General features: G+C 33.6%; 1 protein-coding gene across 1 annotated transcript in view; it reads left to right on the forward strand.

Annotated features, from left to right (window-relative positions):
* Positions 1 to 24,120, forward strand: part of LOC115878060 (paired box protein Pax-2-B-like) — a 94,985-nt gene that overhangs the window by 25,288 nt on the left and 45,577 nt on the right. Inside the window, exon 3 of the mRNA XM_030894414.1 lies at positions 983 to 1,180. Within this exon, the coding sequence (XP_030750274.1) occupies positions 983 to 1,180 (198 nt within the window). The remainder of the gene's footprint in view (positions 1 to 982; positions 1,181 to 24,120) is intronic.

A 24,120-nucleotide genomic window follows, 5' to 3' on the forward strand; every position in this document is an offset into this window, starting at 1 on the left:
TAAAATGAAATATTCATGAAATATAACACACACCCTATTAGCTTCACGGCTTATACAATCGAATAAATCACATAATATTTCTCTCACCTACATACTTGACTTAACACTCAAAAAGTACTCACCAATATCCTAAACCTAACAGATTTTAATCAATTTTCAACACTTTTAACACTTCGAAGCGTATTTTAACATTTGGATCATTTTATTTACGACTTCTACCTCATTTCGGCCTTTGAACGACCTTGCCCTATTCCATATTCCTATAACGCCGGCTAAACTATCGACGTGTTGACAGGCAGGTTATCGAACCCATGCGGCTCTAGCATGTCGTTTTTTCAAAGATGGGTCCCATATAAACGCGGCCAGAAGTATTTTCAATACTAAAAACGTAGCTGAACTATCTCTCAACTACCGAATAAGATTTCTGCATGTTAATACTGCCTGCACGTTTACTAATTCAACGTTTACTTATATGGTCTGGCAAATAAATTAATTTAGCATAAATTAATTTACAAATAAAAAGCCAGCTATCTGCAGAGCACGAAGTACATTTCTCTTTGAGTTTATTCAGGTGTCGCTCTCATGTTCGTAGCCTATGAAATTTTATCATGTGATATAAAGTGACAATGCCTTATGTTATTTCGTTTGAGATAAGTATCGGATTTTGTTGAACGCTATATGGTCAACGTATGTCTGATTGTAATTGAACGTATAGATCTATAACAATGGAGAATTATGATGTATGGAAACTAGTAAGAATGTTAATATTAGTATTTTTAAGTTGCACGTATATTTGAATAAAGTTAATACCTCAGGGGAAAAATACTAGAATCACAATTACGAAATTATTTTTCCTTTTTTTTAAACAAAGCTTAAATGGAGCTCTTAAACCGACTTGATACTTAAAGATATCCTGAAAAAATCTAGTCCGTTTTAAAGGGAATCTCCAAATATTTAATAGATGGAACCTTTCTTGTTCTAGGTACTATGAAACTGGTAGTTTTAAGGCCGGAGTTATTGGCGGTTCCAAGCCGAAGGTGGCGACACCACCGGTAGTGGACGCGATAGCCAACTACAAAAGAGAGAACCCGACGATGTTCGCATGGGAGATCAGGGACAGATTGCTGGCTGAGGGAATTTGTTCGCAGGATAATGTGCCCAGTGTCTCATCAATAAACAGGTAAGTCGTAATAATGTTTAATTTTTCATAATAGAAAAAAATAATAGATACTATAATATTTAAAAACATTCCATGGTTGCTTTCCAGTATAAAAGTCTGTAACGTATTCGGGCTGTCTATCCAAATGCTGCCTGGTAAAAGAGCCTGGAAAACGTACATAGAGGCCATCTCCTGTGCGACGTAATGCGTATTAGTCGATTCTGAAATTTCCGTATCACATAACCCGTTTCATTGTGTCCTTTTCATAGACAGATGTGTGAATAATTCTGTAATATATATTTTGTTGCCCAACGTGGGGCGCCAAGTATATTGAGGAAATTAAATAAATATCTAAAATTCTATATCGTTATTTTCCATCTTTTTTAGTAATTTCCAGTTTCCTATTGTCATTTTATCTCATTTCTTTAAAATGGCAAGGTTAATTTTATAACCTAATTTTTAGATAATTCGAGACAGGTATCAACTTTAACAAACTTTAACAACTTTAAAATTTAACACGAGCCCGGATTTTCAATTTCACTATTCAATTCCCTGAATACATTCAAAATATATTGTGAGATAAAAGTATTTTTATACAGTTTATTGTGACATATAGTATATAGTCATAGTATTTTATAGAGACAATGTATAAAAGCATATATATTAGATGGATACTAGATTAGATTTGGATTTAACTTTTGACTTAGCTGTTCTACTGCGACCTTTTGTGGTCTTCTTCTGCTCCCTAGGGTACGTTTTACAGTCATATCATTTTCAGAAAGTCTAATAACTTGAAGACTGAATCCTCCATATAGCTAGCTCTTTGTCAATAGATCATCATTGTCGTTACAAAGGGCCGCACATTTACCAGGCTGTCCCACTGACATAAAATGTGTTGTGTTATTTTTTCTTCAGATTGACAATCTGCACATGGCTTCGTCGGTCAATTCCATCAGCATTAAATGTCTAATAAGCTTAAAACGCCCTGATAGTAGACATTAGTATTAACAACCAAACCATTAGGTACTGCTTTGTCTCCTGTGAATTTTGGCGAATTTTCTGAAATTTTTCGCCTGTCTCTGTCTTGATCAAATTTTTCACCATTCTAGAGATTTCTTTGTTGCTTGTTTGAGAGCACGCACACATATATGGAGACTAGTTCAAATATCTTTAAGCCAACAATATAATACTAAAAAAAAAAGGATATGTGATAAAGTTTAAAATTTGTATAAGGTTGGATTATTTAAAAAATACATCTAATACACGAGAATTACCCTTATGATTCATTAATAGCTTAATAGCACTTTGATTGTCATTAAAATTGTTACTCTATACAATTTGTCACTCTATCTAAATTATGTTGTATTTATTACGATATTTTCCATGATATAGGCCCACCTGAAAGCTTACAAACATATCCAGTATAAGACTTTCTATCAGTTTTATCTGTTACTCAACAGGAATTTATTTTAGGGGGGGGGGCAAATAAAAAGTAATGTAGAATATGCTTTTTAGGGCGCAATTTTTAACCCAAAAGCGTAACATTTAATCCAATTTATAGATTTTAAGGGGGGCTCCATAGGGCCCCTAAAATCTATAATTTTCTATTCGCCACTGTTACTCAATCAGCATCAACATATCCTAGCTAATTTATATTGTCATAGTAAATTTCAATTACATAATTTTTCGTACCCCTAAGCAGTAATATTAGATATTAATATTTTGTGATATAAAAAAAATCTTAATATTAACGCTAGCAGTGTCTAGTTATAGAGAATTAAAGGTGTGTTGTGTGAAAAGAGCCCTTTTTCCGACATTTTGCGGTCTGATCGAAGCTCATCGTCCGTTTCGCGAATCTGAGACGCAACCGAGCGTTCCGGAACCGAAAGCGACTGACTTTCTTCCCTTATTGATTTTCTCCCCCTTCCTCCCGAAAAGGGGGGAGTGATGGCCGCCCGTCCGTCTCTTACGGCATCGCTTCCGTGCCCCCCACACACCCCTCTATCGCTCGATCTCACCCCGTTCCCCAGAATCCACCCTTGAACGCTTTCTTTGCCACCACCGTGTATACCTTTCGACTCGATAGCGTTACAGATCAGCAACGGTTTTTTTTCGCTTTTTTTGTTAGCGAAAAACAGTTTTCATGAATGGATTTTAAAAATATATTGACTATATTATATTATCTGTTTTATTGTGAGATATGCAGGATTTAAAAAATTGTATGCGGCACAGGTGTCGCTCGTTGTACGCGGCATAATTTATACACGGTTTTGTTTATACGCGTTTGCATTTGTGACATCATTGTCTTATTTTACGTGGTTCACTTATACGCGGTTTTATTAATTCCATATTAGACAGGAAAATTTTATGTATTATACTCAACTCAATACAAGAACAATTCAACGAATTGTCGAGTTGTAACTTGTGATGTGATTATGAAAAAATTAAACAATAGGTCTTTGATTTTTTTTTATGTTTAATGTTATGTATACCGGCTGTTTCTCAAAAGTGTCTCACCCCCAACATTTTTAGTAAAGGTAAAAAAAAACGAGATTTGGTATGTTAGTATGACATAAATTAGGATTGATTGACATATTCAATTGTCTTTGGTCGCATCCTATTTCACCGGAAATGACTAAAACTTTTGATTTTTAAATGGCATCCTCGGTATTTTTTTACTTTATTTGATAGAAAGTGACACCCTGAATAGAATGACATATCATACGTCAACTTTTGACATTTTCGCATATGGTTTATTTGAAATTGTAACATGCGGTTTATAAGCCACCTTCATTCCTTTTGGAAAAATTGAAATATGATTAAAATACAATTTGGGCTTATTTTAACCGGCCAGACAAGACACGAAAAGTATTAGACGATCAAATCTATTTTTTCAAGGAGCCTTGATTAAAAATTAGTGTTTTTAAAACAAAGCCACTAGATTGAAATTTAAAATACGATTTTATTTTAAGCGAAAATGTCAAAAATGTCAAGAGTGTCATTTTCTATCTAATAAAGTAAAAAAATACCGATTGTTATTTAAAAATCAAAAGTTGTAGTCATTTCCGGTGAAACAGGAAATGACCTAAAACTATAATTGAATAAATAAATCAATCATAATTTATGACATATACCTAATAAACCCTATACGGTAACAAATTAAAATGTAAAAATAAAATTTTTGTTTGTTTACAGTTTGACAGAGACTTAGTCAAATCCCTTTTTGGTGATTTAACAACACAGAAAGAGTGCGTTAAATAAGTAAATATATTTATTTTATATAATCATAATGTATTGGATAAATTGACAATATAGCAAGTAGATGAAATTTAGGGGAAGGAAAGAACAAAAAAAAACAGTAATTTTTAAAACAATTTTTTTGTTTAGTTTTTAAACATTTTATTTAAGATTGGGATTGAAATAATTTGGCTATGTTGGACTTGAAAAAGACTTGACGACAAAGAGAGAATATATTTCTTTTAGCTAAATTTACTAGCTCTAAATATTTGCACTTATTTATGGTTCAATTTGGTTCAGTAAATTCATATGTATTATGAAAAACATGTCTTCAAGTAGGTATATAATGTGAAGATTCTACCGAGTGTTTCTCAAAAGTGGCTCACCCTTATAAAATTTTTACTTTTTCAGATAAAAAAAAATGATATTTGTACTGTATTTTTACATTTTACTGACTATTTGTTAATTTATGGCACCACACTGAATGTATATTGGTTCGTCTGTATTTGAGCCCTTCACACTGCACAAATTTTAAAAAATCTTAAATTTAAAAGTAAAACCACTAGCAATATTCATAAATTTTCATGTTTATAATATTTTCTCCAAACATCAGAGGTTACCATTTCTCTAGCGTTTGGAAAAATATTGTAAATATAAAGTTATGAATTTACTAAGTGGTTTTACACTTAAATTTAAGAATTTTTGAAAGGAGATTTAATTGAATTGTGCGGTGAACGACTTATTTGATACTAGTTTCTGTCTACAACTAATGATATATGAGATGTTCGCAACTAAAAACTTTCATTCATCATTCCTCACTTTATCCGGACAGCAATCATCATCCACTTACACGTTTTAATACACATTATTGCCCCCTTTTTTTCACTCACGGCTGATCTGGCGATCACCAAGCACCCGCTAGGAATAATTCAGATCGAAACAAAGATAGAACCGTATGTTCCAAAGTGTCAGATTAATACATTAGCGCAAAAGGGACCGGGAGCGAAATCTGAAAAATATGACCATACGGCACCTCTGGGAGAGAAAAGACGCGTCGGAGCGATCTAATTCGCTGGATGTGCCGGGCCCCTTTGGCCCCACGAGCCCCAAAGGACCGGTTTTTGATGTAATTGATTGTTTAATTTATTTGCGCCGATGAAGCGGCGATGTGAAAATCTGAACGGCTGTGATTATTCGAGTGGTTTTGATCGTTTTTCTCGATTTTTAAACCTAAATATGATATACGAATCTCAGAACAGTTATTCGGTGAGATCAGCAATGATTGAAATAGCTGGCTATTCCCGTTTTGATCGTTTAAGCTTCAATCACTATCTCGAAATTAGTGGAATAAATTAGTGGTTTCAATTAGCGTAGAAGTTTGTTCCTCGCGTTTCGATGTAAGCATTCAGAACATCAAAATTAGTGTTAGTAATTTTCATTTAGTAATAAAAAATTAACAAACTTTTAACTTTTCCACGCATTATGCTTCAAAATTTGCGAGTAATGTAATTTTGGCTTTTGATCGTCATCCGTCAAGAAAAATTGTGGTTAGAAATAAAAAAGTTTATTGATTTATAAGCTTATTGTAAGGCTTTATCTGAAGATACATCTAACCACCGCAAGCTGCTGCTAGGACATTCTATTTATTTTTATTGTATTTCATTGCAAATGATCGTAAACTTTTAAGTATAAAGTATAAATGAAACCACTAATTTATTCCACTAAGTTCGAAGTTCTGAATGAAGCTTTAGTTGGCAATAAATTCAAGAAATTCGAATATATCTCGGCTGTAATCACCAGTGTCAAAACAAACGAAAAATTAAATAATGGTAGACATGATTAATTTTTTGATGATATTTAAATTCGTTTTCCATAATAATCTGAGAGTAGCCGAAATTAGTAGTAACATGTTCTTCATAAAAAATGTCATATCTCTGTGGCGGATTCATCTCTTCAAAAAAGTCCAGAACATGTCATTTTAACAGAACGTATCTGTTTGTAAAAAAACTAAAGTGTTCTCGAATAGTTGCATTTAGACATTTAAATAGTTTTTTTTTCTTTGTTCTTTTTTTTTCTTCGGACGACGGGAAGAGATATACTTCCCGAAACGTCAAGCATTTTTTGTCCGTTAGGCAAATTTGTTTATTAGTAAACCACTGTTGACAATTAGTATCCGTTGGATTAACGCAGTAGTGTTTACAAAAATAAACTATTTGATTTTGTAGATTTTCTTACATTAGCGAAATACCCATAGGACTTTTTTGAAGAGAATTTTCAAACTATTCAATTAACAATTTCAAACTATTCGAAACGTATATCAGATTCTTTACTAAACACATTCAGACACGAAAAGGCATCTAAAACATTCACACAAACATGTATTCAATGCATGGTCATAATTTTCAATATTATTTGTAATCACGTATATCCAGAAATACTTACTTTCTCAGTACCGTAATTTTTTTTGTTTTTGATAGCATCACTCATCGCCGAAAAGAAAACACTCTCACCGTGGTCACAGCCAGTTTTACTGATAAGACAAAACCTGCTCGTGAATATAACGAGGGAAGGAGATTAAAGATCTCTTTTACGAGTTGGCGTATTTGTTTCCTAGAAATGGCAGCATTCTATTTTAGTGATACTATTCCATATTTGCCACTCTATCTAAAAAAGAAAACATTCGACCAATTTGCACTGCCAGTCATGACCTGTGCATGCGAAACCTGGACACTTAAAACGGACATCATAAGGAAACTGCAGGTCGCACAACGCTCAATGGAACGAAATAGGCTGGGAATAACCAAGAAAAACCGTAAATGAATAGAGCGGATATGACAAAAGACCACAATAGATCATCTAGAGAGTCAAATCCCTCAAATGACAATGGGGAGCACACCTGGCAAGAGGAACGGACCACAGATGGACCACAAAAATTACAGCATGGTACCCACGAGGAATTAAGAGACCTAGAGGAAGACCGAACCTAAAGCTAAAAACATAGTGGAGCGACGAGGATAGCGGGAAGTAAGCAACGCGACATGGCGTCCAAAACAAACCCGTGAAGACAAGTACGTGTGAACATAGTAAACCGATCTGCTCGAGCGGTTTGATCGAGCGGCGAGATCGATTCAAATAATTTTGTTTTCGTCGCTTGATCGCGCTGTATAAAATGATGGATTCCCAAAAATTAATAGATTTAGTGTTTATAAGAAATATTTTATGGGACCAAAAAGATAGTAGGTAATCGCCATAACCGGTACATTTTAGATAAGTTATGAGATGAAGTGGCAACAAATTTTCGTAAAGGTTATGAAACTTGCCACGCTCTCTACGGTTTTAAAATTTTCAAGGACACTACACCTTCTGGTTTGTTAGTTTCGAATAAACCAAATGTTTATGACACTACTGCCCAGAATTTTAGCCACTGTTACCATTTTCAATTATCATTTAGTAAATGAAAACAATAAATTTACAAATACCTGGCTATTTCTCGCCGCTCTACTATGTTTCAGCACCTCGAGGCTTGCTCGACGCAGTATCGCGCTGCTTGCTCGGCGCTATCCTCATCGCTCCACTATGTTCTTAGCATAAGATGGTACCATGATATTAGGAAATTTGTAGGGATAACTTTGGCCCATATAGACAACAATGGGCCCAACTACAAATAAAATATGTGAGGAAGGCTACACCATAATTCAAAATGGTTGAATAAGCTGATGATGATTCCATATTTGGTTAATTTTCTCTATGAAAATAAGTATTAAGATGTAGCTAAGAATAAACAAACACAAAACAATAATCTAATCTGAGAAAATTGTCTGCGTCTCTTTTTGTCTCAGCTTTTCTTCTTATTCCCAAAATGTATTCGTGGATATCCGGAATGACGAATTCGATTTGAATGGCAGAGACGGTCGGCATAAAAGCTTTCTTGTTTTCGGCAATTTTAAAGCCGAACAAAAGGCACGAGGCAGCTCAAACAAACAATCCGCCCCGCGCATCGCGTAACTTAATTTGCAACGAGCCTTATTAGTTTGAGAGTTTGCGTTTTGTTTATAAAGAGGACGCTGATGGCACAATTAATGCGGCCTCGTCTCGGGAGTAACGCGATTCTCCCTCTTTTTGTATCCTTTTGTCTGCCAATTGTACCTTTATCGGAAAGAGAGAAGTTTCCAAATAAAACGAGGTATTTTGGGGGATGATAATAATAATTGGTGATGACGAGTTCTAGTTTATTATAATTGATGTTTTATTGAACATTATCTCCTTTAAAACAAATAATGTCTGGTATAAACAAGAAATATGGCCATTTTTAATGAAAAAAACTTAGATAGTGCTTAATTTCATAAACAGAGTCTACTGTATACAGGGTGACCCAAACTTCCAAAAAAGAAAAAAATTGCTATTATATTTTCATTGCAGAAATACCATAATGTCATATACCATACCGAATGTTTTTTGAAATATAACCGTTTATTAAACTAAATTTACTGCTTATTTAAAGCCCCGTCAAAATTCTAAATTCGAAGAATTTTAATTTTTTAACCGGAGTTCCTGTCGTGTAATAGTGTCTTCTTTAAAATTCAACCTACCATTATTTGTAATCTTATTTGATATATACAGGGGGAGTCAAAACTAAATGTTGTATTTTTCTATTTCTTCACTATTTTAAAATTTAATAAAAAAAAATTGTGTTTTCTTGAAAACACAAGAGAAGATTTGACTTCCGCTCTTTAAATACAAAGCGTTTATTATTAGAAGTGTCATACATATAGGTATGACACTTTTAAGAGTATACAATTTATATAAACGAGCTCGTAAACGAGTATACAGAATATAGCACAGTTAGACATGAAGCTCACGCTAAGATGTTAACTTACAACTTAAAGTAGAACAACTCTTTAATTAACTCACAATTACTGCAAAACTGTAAGACTGACTCTCTGTAAGACTATCTTCCAGACTAACTGTGCTATTCAAAATAAAAGGATTTCGGACTTCCATTGTGTTTACTTATTTTGATTAACACAACGTTTCGGTCAGAAGGATCACATCACTGCCTGTGGACAACCCGAGCTTCTGACCACTTTATATTATGCTGTTTTGACCAAACATGGTCCGCAATACCTGACTTCAATGTTTCACATTTCATCCAGTAATATAATCCAGTAGTCAATCCAGATTTCAAGACAGTTTTAATTTTATACTTTTTGACTATTCGCCTGATCTTTTCTGACGTTCCTTTTACATATGAAATAGTCAAGAGAGAGAAAGCATCCTCCTCAGGTCGATCAACCAATGAGTCAGTTTTACAATTTGATATAATTTTGCCTACGGACCTCTCAGAGTAACCATTTTGAAGCAAATCCGTTTTAATATTATTTAATTCAACTTTAAGTGATGCTTGGTCACTGCATATGGTGTTTGCTCGATGACATAAAGTTTTAATTATTCCTTTCTTAGTTGCTTCTTAATGGTTTGACTGAAAACTTAAATATTATTCCGTGTGTGTGTGTGTGGGTGTTCTGTATACAGAAGTTTTAATAGATTCCCCATTTCTACTATCAAGGACACCTAGAAATGGTAGACAGAGGTCCTCCTCCCTATCGATCGTAAATTTGATGGAATCATTTAGTGAATTGAGATGATTGAGAAAGGAGTCCAACTGTCTATCGGTTCCATTCCAGATTATGAAAGTATCGTCAACATATCGAAACCATAGACTGCAAAGCTAATGGCATGGATCTCAAACTTAATATAAACCCAATTCGGCGTTTTACTTCGACCTTTGACACTATGATAATATTTTCAGTAATATTCATAATATCTAAAACATAAAGGTCGACATCTCCCGACAGCCACACTGTTCCTCTCTCAATTTATTACCCTAATCATTCAAAACGCTCCTACACCCCCTCTCTTTGCGGCCCTTGGAAATTTTCGATTAAAAAGCGGTCAAAATAGTGTGGGATAAACAGTGGGCACGTGACCGGGCGACGTTTCGAGGGGATTTGGGTCACGCGACCCAGGCCATAGCACTTCGTTTAAAAGTCATTTGGAACAATGGCTTCGTTCGGATCCAATCGGAAACTGACGGCCGCGAATTTTTCCAAATTTGTCACGGACGATGTTTTCGTACTTTAGACTCCCTTCCCAAGCGTGAATTGGACTATGAGAAATTTACAATTTTTTATCACTTTAAATGTTGATCCCGTTAATCCCGTGAATAAGCATCAATAAATATCTTAGATGTAAAAATCATCACCAGACTATGCAAAAATTTAATTGTACCATATTATAAAGAGAAAAATGAAACAATGGTGAAGTGGCATTTGCACCAGATGCAAAACAAAACGCAAAAGATTTTTTATCCACGACTCGTCTATAATTTAATTATTATACTTGAGTTTATGAAATAATAATAATATTCGATATCTCGATCCAAACTCCAAACCAGAGCTGTGCTCGATCCAAACCGACTTGGAATGCGATTGTACGTACAAAATAAAATTAGTTAGCTACCTAGTTAAAGAAAATTTCAATGTTTTGTTTCCATGTTACTTACTCGTTATACTCGTTCAATATTTTTTTGACATTAAAAATAAAAACTTATATTAATATTATCTAATTTTTTTTGATAGTCCTGGATAAAGTATAGCATTCTACTCGCATATAAGGGCTGTTATTCACTTGGATGATTTATGACACTTATCGCCTGCGGCTCGTGTCATAAACTTCATCCACCTCAATAACAGCCACCATTATATGCTCGTTGAATAATATTCTATTATCCACGACTCGTCTATAATTTGATTATTATACATGAGTTTATGAAATAATAATAATATTCATTATTCACTAGTGAATAATGGTTTCATCATTCACCGCTTCCACGGATATCTCGATCCAAACTACAAACAAGAGCTATTTGAAGTTTTCAATGTCACTTTTTGCATTCATCTATGGGGTGTTCCAAAAGTTGTTTTTCTTGTCATAAGATTTTTAAAATATGTTTTCCTTTTTAGTAAGTCTCTCATGTTATATCTCGACATGTAAACAAATTATTAAACACCATTACGAAGAAACAACGTTAAAATTCCCTCATTTCTACTCTAAAATTCGATTTAAAAATTTGAAGTTTTAAATGTCATTTTTTGCAATCTAAAATTCGATTTAAAAATTTGAAGTTTTCAATGTTATTTTTTATGTTTATGGGGGTTTCAAAGGTTGTTTTTTAAAAATAAAAACTTATATTAATATTATCTAAATTTATCTGATAGTCCTGGATAAAGTATAGTATTCTACTCACATATAATGGCTGTTATTCACTTGGATGATTATAAACTTCATCCGAGTGAATAACAGCCACCATTATATACTCGTTGAATAATATACTATTTTTGTCATATTTAAAGTTTTATTTTTATAATTTTTAGTCCCATTTTTATGATTTTTTTAGCATATATAATAATGAACTTTAGTATTTGACTTATTCATAAAGGCCGTCAAAGGGTTGTTTTTCACCCTAAGTTTAAAACACCTTGTGCCATAGTTTAGTTTGGAAATTTTCCTTAAATATTATTTTTCTACCAGAACCATGTCCTGAGCATTGTGTTTTTTGGTGCATATCAACCCTGATATCAACACATGCCTTGGTTAATTTTTAAGAGCGAAATGAACTTGCTACAAACGATTAATATCGTTAGTTCTGTTATTGTCAATAATGTTTATTAAAACCAAGACTGTATCGTAATCTACTCTTTAACGTTTTTTAAATTTCAATATAAAGTTCTAATGCAACGTCAATATGACATTACGAAAATAGTCACCACAGCCAACTCGAGTTAGCCGACTTAGCTAGTATTAATATAAACTTTACAGAAATTACAACATTTTAACAAATCTAATTCGATACAAAAAAAACATAAAACGTTGGAATTCTCTCAGTGCTGATGTTCGTATATAGTATATGGCATTATCCTGCCATGGGGCCAATTCCCTTTGTGGATAACCTGCTAAATTAAATGTGTCAAATCGGAACCCTCTTTATACGTCGTCCACCCCACCCTGTCGATTGTTTCAAATGAGCCCGGTCGAGTGACGCTCATGTGTATATCAGGCCTTAGTCCATTATTCGATTTTTAATTAATCTCATTTTTGTTCGCTTCGTAATTGATCTTTCTGCATTGTTTAATTTTTTTTTCCTTTTAAAATGTTAGAGTCTGATGATAAATTACTGACAGATTTTCTTTATTTTAGAACAAACAAATGTTCTGTAGAATTGTATTATTACACAGGGTGTAAGTAAATAAGTGCGAGATAAAATCAGGAAATTAATACTTTTAAATCGTTCTTCTTTCTTTCGTTTAAAAGAGTTTCTTGCCAATTTTTTGAGTAGCAGGTACCTTTCTAGTATAAATACAAAACATAAGTGAAGTTGGTTTAGTTTAATTGATTTGTGTGGTAAGCATGTATCATTTTAAATTTCTTGAGTAAATTTATTATTGTTTGTGAAAACTGGAGTAAATTTGAATATATAAAAGAATTGAATGTAAAAATTAAAAAGTAGTGAAAGCTTGAATAATTTCTGCATTTTTTTTTCAAAGATCAATTCAATATTATTTTAATATCCACCAATAACCTAACCAGTTAAAGTATGTTCAACGAGAGAATACATGCCCGTGACAGCTGTTATGTCATTTTAATTAACAGGTAAAATTATATTTTCTGCCAATTTTCGGATGTCATCTGTGAAAATCTTCCATGGCTGGTTGAGCGGACTTTATATACAATTATATATTTGTTAGATGGCCTATAATTGCTTAATACAAAGAACCGCGCATTTGCCGTGTTATCGCACTGACATAAAATGTGTTCCGTCGCTTCTTCTTCAGATTGAGAAAACCTGATGATTTTGTTAATCCTATCACCTTTAAATGCCTATTAAGCTTGCAGTGCCCTGTTAGTAGACCCATAACATTTTATACTGCTTTTGGAGCGCCACAAAAGGGTTCTTCTTATGAATAGCATTGACAAATTTTATTTGCCTACTTTATCTGCCTTTTCGTTACCCTTGTGGCTCTCGTGCCTCGACACCTAGGCTAAAGTAACATAGCTACGTTCACCCAATGTACTTATAAAGCATATTGTTCCCAAAAACAAAAAATGAGCGTGAAATCGAAATTTTATGAATATTTAGCCGAAGCCCTCGCAGAGTACTTTTTTATATAAAGCTACTGTTTTGTTGAGTTAAGTATAAGTCAGATTATGGTAACTAACATTTAACAATTTTTTTTATCCCGCATTAAGTCAACTGCAACCTAGCTATACCCATGTGAAATTCTTCTAAAAACCTGCTATGATACGACATTGCATCCCTATCTCTATTCCTTACTTAATCCCATAACCAAACTTGGTCCTAAGTGCTCCAAATTTCCCCTCTTTTCATCCCATAACTTCCCGCAAGTTAATTCGCCACACACCGCAACTTTATTAATAATTTCCCGCGTCTTAGGGCCCTTAATCCCCGTAATTTGCTCCACTCGCCCCCCACCACGATTACCGGCGGTTCTCCCCTTTATAGCATCCCCCACCTCCCTGCCAGAAAAGGGGGTGAAATGCGCGAGCAATCAAAGAGCGAGTGTATAAGATTCTTTCGCTTCGGTCGAGTAATTCGCTGGAGGGTGTGACGACGAGGCCGGGCTATTTTGGGGGTTGCCGGGGAACGACCCCAACGGGGTGTGAAGGAGGAAAGGGGATCGACGTTCTGCTTTTCTCCCGCTTTGAAGCTTGAAACTTTTAAGACATGCGGTTTGATGGTTGTGGATGGCTTGAAGTGTCTTATTTACTGGTTAACCGTTTAGTAGGTATAGCTATAGCTATTTCAGACAAATAATGTTAATATAGAAACATTCGGAAATATTCAACAAACAGAGTTCCCAACTGACAAAAGAGTATTATCCAACTATATATAAGGCGCAATATCCCCAAAGCTGTTTACAGCAACACTAGAAGAAATCTTCTGTCAACTAGACTGGACTAACAAAGGATTAAAAATAGATGGAGAATATCTTAACCATCTAAGATTCGCTGATGACATAGTCCTAATGGCCAATAGTTCTGAAGAACTACAAACACAAATTAACATGTACAGGGTGGGTCAAATTCGACGCTTTTAAATGGGAACACCCTTTTCTATAGGAGATAGACGAAAACTAATATCGGTTTTTGGAGCTCAATTTTTGTCAAAAACATGATAGTGAAAACCGCATATCGATATCTGTTACCGTTTCGGAGTTACGGGGTGTTTTTCAAAAATATGCACTTTTAACAAATCGCTGTAACTTTTTTGTTGTGGAAAATTTTGTATTTTTATGAAAACATTTCCAAAGCACCTTTTTACGTAGAATTTAATGGTTTAAGTATAATTTTTTTAAAATTAATAATTTAAGAATTATCAACAGAAAATTTGATTTTTTATATGGGACACCCTGTATATTTTTAATTTATTGAAAATAATTTAAAATTACCTTTCCAAAAAATATAACACACTTGGTATTTTGCTCGATTCCTCTTCGAGATATAGAGTATATAAAAATCGCCCGCTTTAAATAAGTAGGCTTTGAACGGCACCGGCTGTAATGCAAAAAAATCTAGCTGTGAGCATCAATTAAAACGAAAATAATATTTGCTATGAGAGATGCAGAATTTTGTAACTATTTAAAATATATTTAATCAACATCGACACATTTAAACTATATCTAATAACAAGAAAAATAAATAGCAAACCAAGACATGAGATTTTGCTATAGGTGTTCGACATATCGACCGTCTTCTGTTATGGCCAGACGGGGCAGTTTTTGAACATTTCTCGCGGAATTCATTAACTCAGTAGGGGTGAAAGATACCCTCTCATAACTGCTAAGTATTTCTAATTCTTGTCTAGATTATACGGAAGAATAAGGAACCTTTATTTTTCCGCAAATATATCGATAGGATTAGATCCATGGGCACTAAGTCAGGCGGCCTCGACTGCCAACGGCTGGAATCTTGGTTGGCTATTCAATTATCCTTGAAATTGGATGCAAAAATTTGCTGATAACTTTAGCGATCAGAGGCGGTGCATCGTCTTGCTGGAAAAATATGTTTTCGAGTTCCATTAAGGGCATATCATCAATAAAGGGTCCAAAGCCTGCTAGTTAAAAGTGGCGAACTTTTAAAAGTTCTGTATTTCGAAGGGGATTATAACAAAATATCAAGTGTGCTATATTATTGGAAAGGTAATTTTAAATTCTTTTCAGTTAATTAAAAATATAGAGGGTGTCCCAAATAAAAAATCAATTTTTCTGTTGATAACTCTTAAATTATTAATTTTAAAAAAATTATACTTAAACCATTAAGGTATTAAAACATTAAGGTGCTTTGGAAATGTTTTTATAGAAATACAAAATTTTTGATAACAAAAAAGTTACAGCGATTTGTTAAAAATGCACATTTTTGAAAAACACCCCGTAACTCCGAAACGGTAACAGATATTGATGTGCGGTTTTCACCATCTTGTTTTTGATGAAAATTGAGCTCCAGACACCGATATTAGTTTTCGTCTATCTCCTATAGAAAAGGGTGCTTCCATTTAAAAGCGTCGAATTTGACCCACCCTGTACAACGAACGAGTAGACAGAAAAGTCATTCTAATAAATAACAGGAAAAACTGGAAATAGTACAAGAATATTGTACATATATTTGGGACAGCTAATACACAGCTCGGGATCTCTACTACCAGAAATCAACCGAAGAATTAAGTTAGCATGGGGTTCTTATGGAAGAAACACAATCATATTCAAATCTAGCCACTTTATCTAAAGAAGAAAACATTCGACTAATATGTACTACTTGTCATGACCTATGCATGCGGAACCTGGACTCTTAAAATGGACATTAGAAGAAAATTGCAGATCGCACAATGCCCAATGTAACGAAACATGCTGGTAGTAACCAAGAAAGACTGTAAAAATATAGAGGGGGTACGATAAAAGACCCAGGTAATAGACTTCATCCAGAAAATCAAATCCCTCTAGTGGCAATGGGCAGGACACCTGGCGGACACGGACAACGAATGGACCACAAAACGTCAAGTGTTAAAAGTAATTTGTTTTTGTGCCATTTTGTGATGAATTAGTGTGAATTTTATTTGTCTATTGTAACACCAAAGGTTCCAAGTTCCCACCCTAACTATATGGTATTTACAGAAATTTATTTATTTACAAGGCTAGTCGCATGTATTGGCAAGTAAAATGGGGTGACAGAGACTGCAAAAAATAGAAATAATAAAAAATGATTGAATAAGGGATATTTCTGATTGCAATGGAAATAAATGTACGCCTTCTTTTTATAAATATGTAGGGGCAAATGGATATTAACATCTGGGAAAAATAAAAAAATCCAGGGCCAAATGAAAAAGATTTCAAAGGGATCTTTTATAATAAATATGGAGTGGAGTTAAATGAAATAAATACAGGAGTCCCTCGTTTTACGCGGAGATGACGTTCCTTGAAAACACCCGCGTAAATAGACACCGCGTATATTGAAACAAACTTCGTGTATTTTTCGAAATTACAAATTATTTTTTTTAATTTTAGTCAAAATTAGTTTAATTATTATGATAAACAATTTTAGAAGTATGTATATGAGTTCAACAATATGTGATTCAAGTAGGTATTTTACATTTTGTGATGCAATTGATTAAATTCCTCTCCAGACAACGACATTACTAAATCAGCAATTTCAGCTGATTCAAACACTTCTTTGTGGGAAAATTTCTGGCCATATGTGGCTAATATTTATATTGCCGTTTCTCATCGTATGTTACAACTTGACAATTCGATGATTGAGTTACCTACAGTTACATATATATTAACTTTTTTCATCTAATATGGAATTAACAAGAGCGCGTATAAGTTAGCCGCGTAAAATGAACCATTCGTATAAAAAGTGTAAACGCCTATAAGCGAAACGTGCACATAAATTAAAATCCTCTAGATTATAGAAAAGCGGAAGGTAATTTTTAAATACAATTAGAGCAATACAATTAAAATTATTTGTTTCCCTCCTTCTCTATATCCATTGCGGGCTTTTACTTTTAGATGCACTCGAGTAAAAAGCTTTTCTTCCTTCACGGACATTAAGTTTCCTTCAATGAAAGTCTGGCGAATTGGGCGTTTTCCCGTTTTGCAGTTAGTGGAAAACACCGACGCAATTCTCGTCTTTCAGACCTTTAGACTGTTCCTTTATGATCTTTCAGTTCGCTTTGTGCTTTTGTTCGATCTCGCTTAGCTTTTTGATGTTGTTAGTTCAATATTGAAACTATAGAAATTAAAATTTATGGAGTAGCAGTAATATATGTTATTTTATTAGGTATATTTATTTGACATAAAGAGGGAAAAATTTCGGACTTCTAATTAATATTTCTTCTTTTGCTTTTATTATCTAAAATACACTTAGATCCATTTTGACCAACAAACCACACAAAACAAACACCGAACAATAAATAAAAAAAAATGTGGTATATGAAATATTCTGTAAGTAAACATCTAGACCTTTAAATATTCAAATTAACACACAGATTATTTAAAAAAGAGAGATCTTTTCAAATCTAAAATTGGTAATCGTTCATGAAACACAGGCTATAAAGTAGGATGTTAAAACCATGTTAAAGCATTTTAAAATGCGAAAATGGTAATGTAAGAACAGATACCTTCTAAACAAAATATAACAGAGTTTTTTTTAATCCAATAAACTTACATAATTTAACACTAAACATAAATTAGATAGGAACCATCGGAAACAAGAAAATAGCATCTTCTCTTCTTATCCATAAAAGCAATCAACTAAATAACCATCAATTCAAAGTTGGTTAAAAATGCCTAGAGAAGCTCAACGAATTAGCAAAGATAATAAACTCCTCCTACTCTGGGTGCCAGCACACCAAAGGATAGAAGGCAGTGAAGAAGCAAACGATCTAGCTAGAAAATGAGCGAACTCTCTACTAACTGAACCAGAACCGTTCTGTTTCCAAAGTTGAAAACAACTTAAAGCAGGACTAAAAAACCTGGAAGACTCCATGCGTAACCTGGAATGGGAGTCCTCGAACAATCTAAGACACTCGAAGAAATTTTTCAGAACTTACGGCTGTAAAAAACCAAAAATTTTCCTTGATGTAAATAAGAACAATCTTCGGATTGTCACGGTCTTTTTAACAGGACACTGTTTTCTCAACGAACACCTCAGTAGATTGAAATTAAGAAATATCGGTGAATGCAAATTCTATGGGGAAAATGGGGAAACACAAAAACAACAACTTGCGGAAGGCTTGTACTGGTCGGTCTTAGTCTAGCGAACTTATTTTTATCTTCATTTTTTAGAAAATATACAGTCAGTACAAAATCCAACGGTAATCGCTAGTTTTTATCTAAAAAAGGCAAACAAATCAATTTATTCCATCAAGTCTTCCCATATGTCGTTCAGTGCGCCCCACGCTTTCAACACACCATCGAAAATAAAATTACCATCATGTCGAAATCAAGCGCGAGCCTTAAGAGAGTCCCGAGGGACGAAAATATGTCACTTTATTCCCGACTGAAGGTCCAACGATACGTTAATAATGCCCTATAATGCTCAGTGAGCAGTTCTCCTATTAAATTGGGGTGAAGTGGGAGCAGTTTATTTTCAGATTATTGCACATTATGGTAAAGAGAAGTCACTTCGTTTACATTTTGATAACTTGGTTTGCTCTTTCCAGTCTACTTAGGTATACGATTTTGAGATTTATGGATTAAGAATAAGATATTTATAACATCAGCTAATTTTTTTACCACACAATAAATATATAAAATTTCAAATCTGGTAAACAAAGATACAATATATATACAGGGTAGTCCGAACTGTATTCCGGAAACTTCGGCAGCATATTCTGCAGATAAAAATAAGTAAAAAAGTTCGTATAAATGTATATCCTAAAATGCTTAGTTTCGGAGATACAGGGTGTAGCTTATTAAGTAAGTTTTATTTTTATTTCGATTTTTTCCAAATAATTTATAAAGTAACGTCAATATTTGGATGAAAATTGATGTCTGGAAGTGTTTTGACATGAGAAATTTGATTTTGATGTCAATATGACTCCTACTTGTAGAGGGCGCCACCTACATACTTTTTAGCTGGTTTGAAGAGTAATAACTTTTCGTCCGTACCTGTATAAAACTACGGAGCAAAAAAATACTCGAAAAAGTTCCTCAGAACTTACGACCGAGAAAAATCAAAGGTTTTCTTTCTTCTTCTTCTTCGGGTTCCATCTCCTAATGGAGGTTGGAAATCATCATGGCAATTCTAACTTTGTTAACGGCTGCCCTGAATAACTGGTTTGAAGTCATTACAAACCATTCTCTCAAAGTCTTGAGCCATGATGTTCTTCTTCTTCCTTGGCTCCTTCTGCCCTTTATCTTTCCCTCTATTATGTTCTGCAGCAGGGCATATTTAGGTCCTCTCATTATGTGTCCAAAGTACTCAAGTTTTCTCTTTTTCAGGGTGTTAATCACCTCTTCGTCTTTCTGAATTCTGCGTCGCAGTTCTACATTTGTAACCTGTCAGTCCATGCAATCCTCAGCATGCGCCGATAACACCATCTTTCGAATGCCTCAAGCTTCTCCATTTCGGCCTCTTTAGGTTAAGTTTTAAGGTTTTCCTTCATTTAAGTAAAAACAATCTTCGGATTGTTATGGGGTTTCTACCAGGACACTGTCTCCTCCACGAATACCTCAGTAGGCTGAAGCTGAGAAACAACGGCGAATGCAGATTCTGTGCGCTGACTGAATGCAAACTAAGTGCGCCGAGATGGCGACCGTTCGTGCCATGAACTTGGTACGGCTGATGTTGAGAATGGAGAGCTGGCCTCTGTGGAGCCGTCTCAGATACTGGCTTTTGTTAAAGCCCTGAGACGGTATGATGCGTTATACTTCAAGAAAAGGTAAATTAGAATTAACCAATTATACATTTTTCTTGCATTTTTGCTCTCATTTAGAAAACTTGTCAAAAATAATTAGGATACGTCCATTTGACTTCGGTGTTTCGGTAAGTTATCTGATATTTTTGATATTAAATTAAGGATTATTATAGCTTATCTATTTTTATTAGAAATTAGTTTTTATAATTTTAAAAAGTAATAACATTTATTGACAACTTAAAACAAAGCCAACAAATTATTTGGTCTATTCTACTTTAGGTACCTATATTTTCTCACGTTTTAAATAAAATTAGACCGGCATTGATGAGCCGGAATTTAGGTCAGCCATATTAATCCCACATCGCGCCCAACCTAAATTTGTTGATAGCTCCTTCCCTAATCTTTATATTCAAAGGTTTTACCCTATCCCTTTTTTGTTTGAGAGAAAAAAGATTGCTTTTTCCACAATTGTTTATTAACTTCTCAATTTAATGGCTATAAAGAGAAAAAAATTATTTTCCTTTATTTTTATTTATTTCTCTTGTGTTACCCGACACTGTCGGCGTTAAACTCACCAATGCTCTAATTGCAGCTTAACTAAAGCCCAACACAAAAAGTCGCCATTGTTTCGAGCATCTTCCGCCATTCTCTCTCGGTATGGCGTCATGTCCGTTTCCGGTGCCCCCCTTACGCCCCTTCACCGTAACGCAGCCTCTGTCTAGCCCCCCGGCAAATTTTCCTCGATTTCCCCGAAACTACGCTCGTCGTTTATTTTCCTCGTTTCTTTTTCGACTTCGTGGAGGTTCGGAATTTTGTTTTATCGTTGGCTGCGTTCAAAACTCAACAAATATCCTAAAAACGTGCTTATTTTCTTTAGTTTTTAATCATACCCTGTGTTGCATAGCCAATACATATCTACCATAATTTTAGAGTAGTTTAAAAATTACATCAGGCCTGAACTTGTAACTAAATATCATCTTCAACATTATCTAATATGTAATATACATATTAGATATGTAATGTGTAGCAACATATCTAATGTGTATGTAACCCATCTTCTGAACAATTAATTTTATCTGCTTTGACGACTACTACTCTCAGTTCAGTTTGCAGGTTATCTTGTCCACGGTGAGTGTGTCAAATTTGACGCTTTTAAAAGGAAACACCCTTTTCCATATGACATAAACGAAAACTAATATCGGTGTCTGTAGCTCAATTTTTATAATAAAACATGATGGTGAAAACCGCACATCGGTATCTGTTACCGTTTCAGAGTTACGGGGTGTTTTTCAAAAATGTGCATTTTTAACAAATCGCTGTAACTTTTTTCCTCTGGAAAATTTTGTATTTTTGTGAAACCATTTCCAAAACACCTTTTTACGTATAATTTAATGGTTTAAGTATGCTATATTTTTGGAAAGGTAATTTTAAATTCTTTTCAATGAATTAAAAATATAAAAATTTTCCCTTGATAATTCTTAAATTATTAATTTTAAAAAATATACTTAAACCACTAAATTCTACGTAAAAATGTGCTTTCCACTGAGATGTTTCCACAAAAATACAAAATTTTCTATCACAAAAAGTTACAGCGATTTATTAAAAATGCACATTTTTGAAAAACACCCAGTAACTCCGAAATGGTAACAGATATCGATGTGCAGTTTCTCTTTTTCCATCATGTTTTTTATAAAAATTGAGCTACAGACACCGATATTAGTTTTCGTCTATCTTCTATAGAAAAGGGTGTTTCCTTTTAAAAGCATTCAATTTGACCCACCCTGTACCTCTGTGTTTAATTGCCATCTGTGTAAACACTTCCGTATACATACCAAATCCCACACATCCACAATCCATTTGTAGTATTTATTATACTTACCACTCTGCTGTAAGATTCCTGTATTAAACTTGATGCTACTTTCCTATATCTTGCTGATACAAATTGAGGAACCTTACAGACTTATTATTTAGGCAACATCATTGAGCATAACAAACTAAATTATTCTATTTAGGAGTTAAGGGGTGTTTAGCCATGGGGAATGTAAGGAAATATTTGAGAAAAAAAATACTCATCATCAGTTACATTCCCTCAAGCCATACAAGATCACTTACCATAAGCCATCGAAATTATTAGAGCACAGATCCGAAGAGAACCTTTGTTATGTATTTTTCTACAATAATTGTGAAATATTAGCTATTAATAATTACTAGACATCTTACTGAGCTAACTAAATATAATACAAAGTGTCTTGCCATTGCATTTATAATCTAGATATTGAAGAGATACGATTAAGGAGCCGATACGGTATAGGCGACTTTCCTCTATTTAATTTTTTTTTAATTCTTATGACCTCCCAAATATAATGATGCATCATACTTACCGAAAAAATGCTCCTAGATCTTAAAATAGATGAACATAGCTTATAGTAATAAAATTTCAATACTGCTAAGTATGGTATACTTTTTGAAGAAGGCCTTTTATGGTTTGTCACTATCCGCATTATCCAAAAATATCTGAAAATAAGAAATCTAGAACACAGCGAAAATATTCGAGAAAACATTAGTTGAGAAACCCCAAGAAAGTAAATAAATTTCCCAAGATAGTAAGGTTATGTCTCTCGTAGTCTCTCCATAGCCGTGAGATATTGCTTTAACGTTTTTTGGACTCCGCTATAAGTAGTTCTTTGTTTTTCCAAGTTTTTTTGTTATTTCGACGACTAGGGATATTATTTGTAGTTCTAAAACTCAAGTTTTTTAGGAATTCAGTAAATACACATTGGATATATTCTGCCTGTATCAATCACAGAAGGTATTTCTTTAATTTAAATAAAACACCGAGTGTGTCACAAAAGTGGCCCAACCCTATAATTTTTTTTATTTTTTTAGATAAAAAAACGAGATTAGTATGTTGTTAGTATATGACATAAATTAGGATTAATTGACGTATTCAATTATTTTCGGTCACTTCCTGTTTTACAGGAAATTATTACAACTTTTGATTTTTAACTGACACCCTAGATATTATTTTACTTCATTTGATAGAAAATGACATTCTGTATAGAATGACGTAGCATATGTCAAGTTTTGATGTTTTCAATTTAAAAAAACATTTTTAATTTTAATTTGGAGTTCCATGGCCATAAATGTAACGACAATTTCATTTTGAAAGTAAAGTTCTAAGTGTGTGGTATCAAATTATTCATAAAAAATATTTTTCCAAATATGCTGCTATATGAGCCACTCCTGTTCTATTTGAAAAGAATGAGATATAATTCAAAATACGATTTGGGTATCATTTAACCGGCCTGGACAAGAAACGAAATCTATGTTCACGATCAAATCTTTTTTTCCAAAGCTCCTTGATTAAAAAAGTAGTGTTTTTAACACCGCCATGGTACTGTAGTCATTTCCGTTGAAACAGGAAGTCACCGAAAACAATTGAATACGTCAATATATATTAATTTATGCCATATACTAACATACCAAATCTTTTATCTGAAAAAATAAAAAAGTTATAGGGGCCAGCCTCTTTTAAGAAGCACCGGATATATTTACGTTAATAACATTTACTTACTTTTTGGGTAAAAATAATGAAAAATATGGTTTCGATCTCAGAGAAATAATATACAAGGTATACAAACCAGATTTATATAGAAACATTGGTTAGTAGTCTACTATAATATTAACTAAAATAATACTTAAATATTTTTATTAATGAGTTATAAGAATTTTC

The sequence above is a fragment of the Sitophilus oryzae genome, unplaced genomic scaffold (assembly GCF_002938485.1).
Source record: "Sitophilus oryzae breed Bouriz unplaced genomic scaffold, Soryzae_2.0 scaffold_1500_pilon_pilon, whole genome shotgun sequence".
NCBI lineage: Eukaryota > Metazoa > Arthropoda > Insecta > Coleoptera > Curculionidae > Sitophilus > Sitophilus oryzae.